The following is a 3,406-nucleotide window of genomic DNA, read 5'->3' on the forward strand; positions in this document are numbered from 1 at the left end:
AAGTCTGGCACAATGATTTGATTTTCAAACTATTCAACATGGGCGTGCCGGATAGTCTCGTGCTCATCATACGGGACTTCTTGTCGAACCGCTCTTTTCGATATCGAGTCGAGGGAACCCGCTCCTCCCCACGACCTCTCACAGCTGGAGTCCCGCAAGGCTCTGTCCTCTCACCCCTCCTATTTAGCTTATTCGTCAACGATATTCCCCGGTCGCCGCCGACCCATTTAGCTTTATTCGCCGACGACACGACTGTTTACTATTCTAGTAGAAATAAGTCCCTAATCGCGAAGAAGCTTCAGAGCGCAGCCCTAGCCCTAGGACAGTGGTTCCGAAAATGGCGCATAGACATCAACCCAGCGAAAAGTACTGCGGTGCTATTTCAGAGGGGAAGCTCCACACGGATTTCCTCCCGGATTAGGAGGAGGAATCTCACACCCCCGATTACTCTCTTTAGACAACCCATACCCTGGGCCAGGAAGGTCAAGTACCTGGGCGTTACCCTGGATGCATCGATGACATTCCGCCCGCATATAAAATCAGTCCGTGACCGTGCCGCGTTTATTCTCGGTAGACTCTACCCCATGATTTGTAAGCGGAGTAAAATGTCCCTTCGGAACAAGGTCACACTTTACAAAACTTGCATAAGGCCCGTCATGACTTACGCGAGTGTGGTGTTCGCTCACGCGGCCCGCACACACATAGACACCCTCCAATCCCTACAATCCCGCTTTTGCAGGTTAGCTGTCGGGGCTCCGTGGTTCGTGAGGAACGTTGACCTACACGACGACCTGGGCCTCGAATCAATTCGGAAATACATGAAGTCAGCGTCGGAACGATACTTCGATAAGGCTATGCGTCATGATAATCGCCTTATCGTTGCCGCCGCTGACTACTCCCCGAATCCTGATCATGCAGGAGCCAGTCACCGTCGACGCCCTAGACACGTCCTTACGGATCCATCAGATCCAATAACCTTTGCATTAGATGCCTTCAGCTCTAATACTAGGGGCAGGCTTAGGGACCCCGGTAACCGTACTCGTCGAACTCGACAAAGAGGTCGACGTGCAACCTAACCCATGCATCAGCCCGCTGAGTTTCTCGCCGGATCTTCTCAGCGGGTCGCGATTCCGATCCGGTAGTAGATTCATTCGAGAAACAATTGCTCTTGAGTTGTTAGGTCTCCTTCGGAGGCGCTCGGGCAGTTGTTAGCAAATCCCACCCCTCTTGACTGAGCCTTTGCTCGCCCACCTGTCCTGGTGAAACTGGAAAGGCCTTCGGGCCACCAGTAAACTTTCAATCATAAAAAAAAAAAAAAAATTGGTTCGCGAAGTTCACGGAGCACGTGCCTCCAGCACTCCATTCATCATTATCGATCATTCGTCTTTAATTTACTGTCCATACCTCTGCTCGAGAGTTTTAGTTAGATTATTGCCTGAAGGAGGGTAGGCGGTACTGAGACGCGGTAACAACATAGACCGTAAAAAAGTTATTTCAAAATATAATTTAGTGAATTTAGTGATAAAAAATCGTACAAGTGGCAAATAAACTAGTGAATATGACTATATAGTGAAGACAAGGTCCCAAGTTAACGAATAATACACAAAATACTTAAAAAAAAATTAAGTTTTAACAAACGACAATCTAAGAACTTTTCCAGTTTTTTCTCGCGAATCCAGGAATTTAAATTATATTAGTGTTAATCTATGAAAGTTCCGGAGTGCAAATAAATGAAAATCGTGTAAGTTATTCCTTTTTTGGAAAAACATAACTTCTTTCCTGAATGAGTCTGCAATTTCACCTGTCATAGAAAATAAACTGCGAAACAGCGCCATCTATTAGGAAAAAGGCAAATTACGTTCGATTTACACACAAAAAAATTATATCTAGTTCTACTAGAGGACGCAACAAGTACCAAAACAAAACAAACAGACACTATGGAGGAAATTATGAAAGCCTTACAAAATATTCAAAAAGAACTGAACGCACAAAAAATAGAAATTCAGAAAAATGGCGAAAAGGTGACAGAACAAGTAACACTCAACATAACCAACAAATTAGAAGAGAAATTTACCATATTGGAAGAAAAACATCAGACCTTGAAAGAAAATGTTGAACAACAAGAAAAAAGGATTCAATTTATGGAAAGACAAGCAAGACAAAGAAACATAATTTTCTTCGGTATCGAAGAGAGTGAGACATCCTATCATAATTTGGAGAAAAATATGTTGCAATTCATAAGTGAAAAATTGTCCTTAAAATTGGATTGTAGAGATATTCAGGAAATAAGGAGAGTGGGAAAAAAATGTGATAAACCGCGACCAATAATTTTAACCTTTTCTACCCTTGGTTCAAAGGTCAGCATTCTCAAGCAAAGAAGATTATTAATAGATACCCAATACTACTTGAACGAAGATTACCCTAAATACATATTAGAAAAAAGGAAAGAACTACAGGAAGAAGCAAATAGAGAGCGCGAGAAAGGAAATAAAGTCACGATAAAATACGATAGACTTGTTTTATTAAAATCAAACAACAAAAGAACACTGATGACTTCACCAGAGTCAGATCCCAATTCTCAAGCACTAGTTCGTAAAAGTACAACAAGACCCACTAAGAAAAGCAAAATAAAACAAGCAAACCCATCTATACCTAGATCAAACAGTGTCTCAGAAGGAGCTCTAAAACCTAGTATTCTAAGCTATTTTAGTAAGCAATAACGTCAACACACCACATAACCAAACCAACGACAATACAACCAATAACTTACATTCATAGCAACCAACTGCTCCCTCCCTCAACGATGCAACATTCAATTAATTTCAACGAAGCAACAAAAACCATCTTCCAATCCGGCTGGTCACCGTGGAAGATCAAGACCATAACCCTCTAAGGAAGATATCTCAAACTTCTTCAATAATAAGAAAATGGAACACAAACCCAAGAAATATTTCACTCAACTAAAGAGAAGAAAGATCAGCTTTACATAGTAACTTACAACGTCAGAACTTAATAATAAAACAGCTGTTATTCTTTAGAGGAGGCCTTCACCTTCACTTTAGGAGGGGTCCATGCAAACAAACTTCTATATATTTTTTTAAAAACGTTGTCTAGATTTATACTTTTGTAAGGAAACGGAAGGGAGAGAGAAGGGAAGCAAATTAAGTGAAACACGTGTAATAACATCAGTACTTTTTTCTTCTTCTCTTTTCTTCTTTATATTTTTTTTAATATTATATTTAAAATATGTATGCAACCTACTATTTGTATGGAATAAAAGGCTTATTATTATTATTATTATTATACCTCTGCTCGAAACTCTAAAGTCTAGAGAAGTTGGATCTCGATAGTTTTAACGTTTTGGTTTAGTAACAAACAAATGAACTTTCTTTTTTTCTTGTCCTAC

At 40.4% G+C, this 3,406-nt stretch overlaps 1 protein-coding gene across 1 annotated transcript; it reads left to right on the forward strand.

The window, feature by feature from the left end:
* Positions 1–1,455: 1,455 nt before the first annotated feature.
* LOC119630369 (uncharacterized) lies at positions 1,456–3,276 on the forward strand. Its single transcript, XM_038019587.2, has one exon. The coding sequence runs from the start codon at positions 1,938–1,940 to the stop codon at positions 2,718–2,720; it is 783 nt and encodes a 260-aa protein (XP_037875515.1). The 5' UTR covers positions 1,456–1,937; the 3' UTR covers positions 2,721–3,276.
* The last annotated feature ends 130 nt before the right edge of the window (positions 3,277–3,406 follow it).

This window comes from Bombyx mori, chromosome 23 (assembly GCF_030269925.1).
Source record: "Bombyx mori chromosome 23, ASM3026992v2".
NCBI lineage: Eukaryota > Metazoa > Arthropoda > Insecta > Lepidoptera > Bombycidae > Bombyx > Bombyx mori.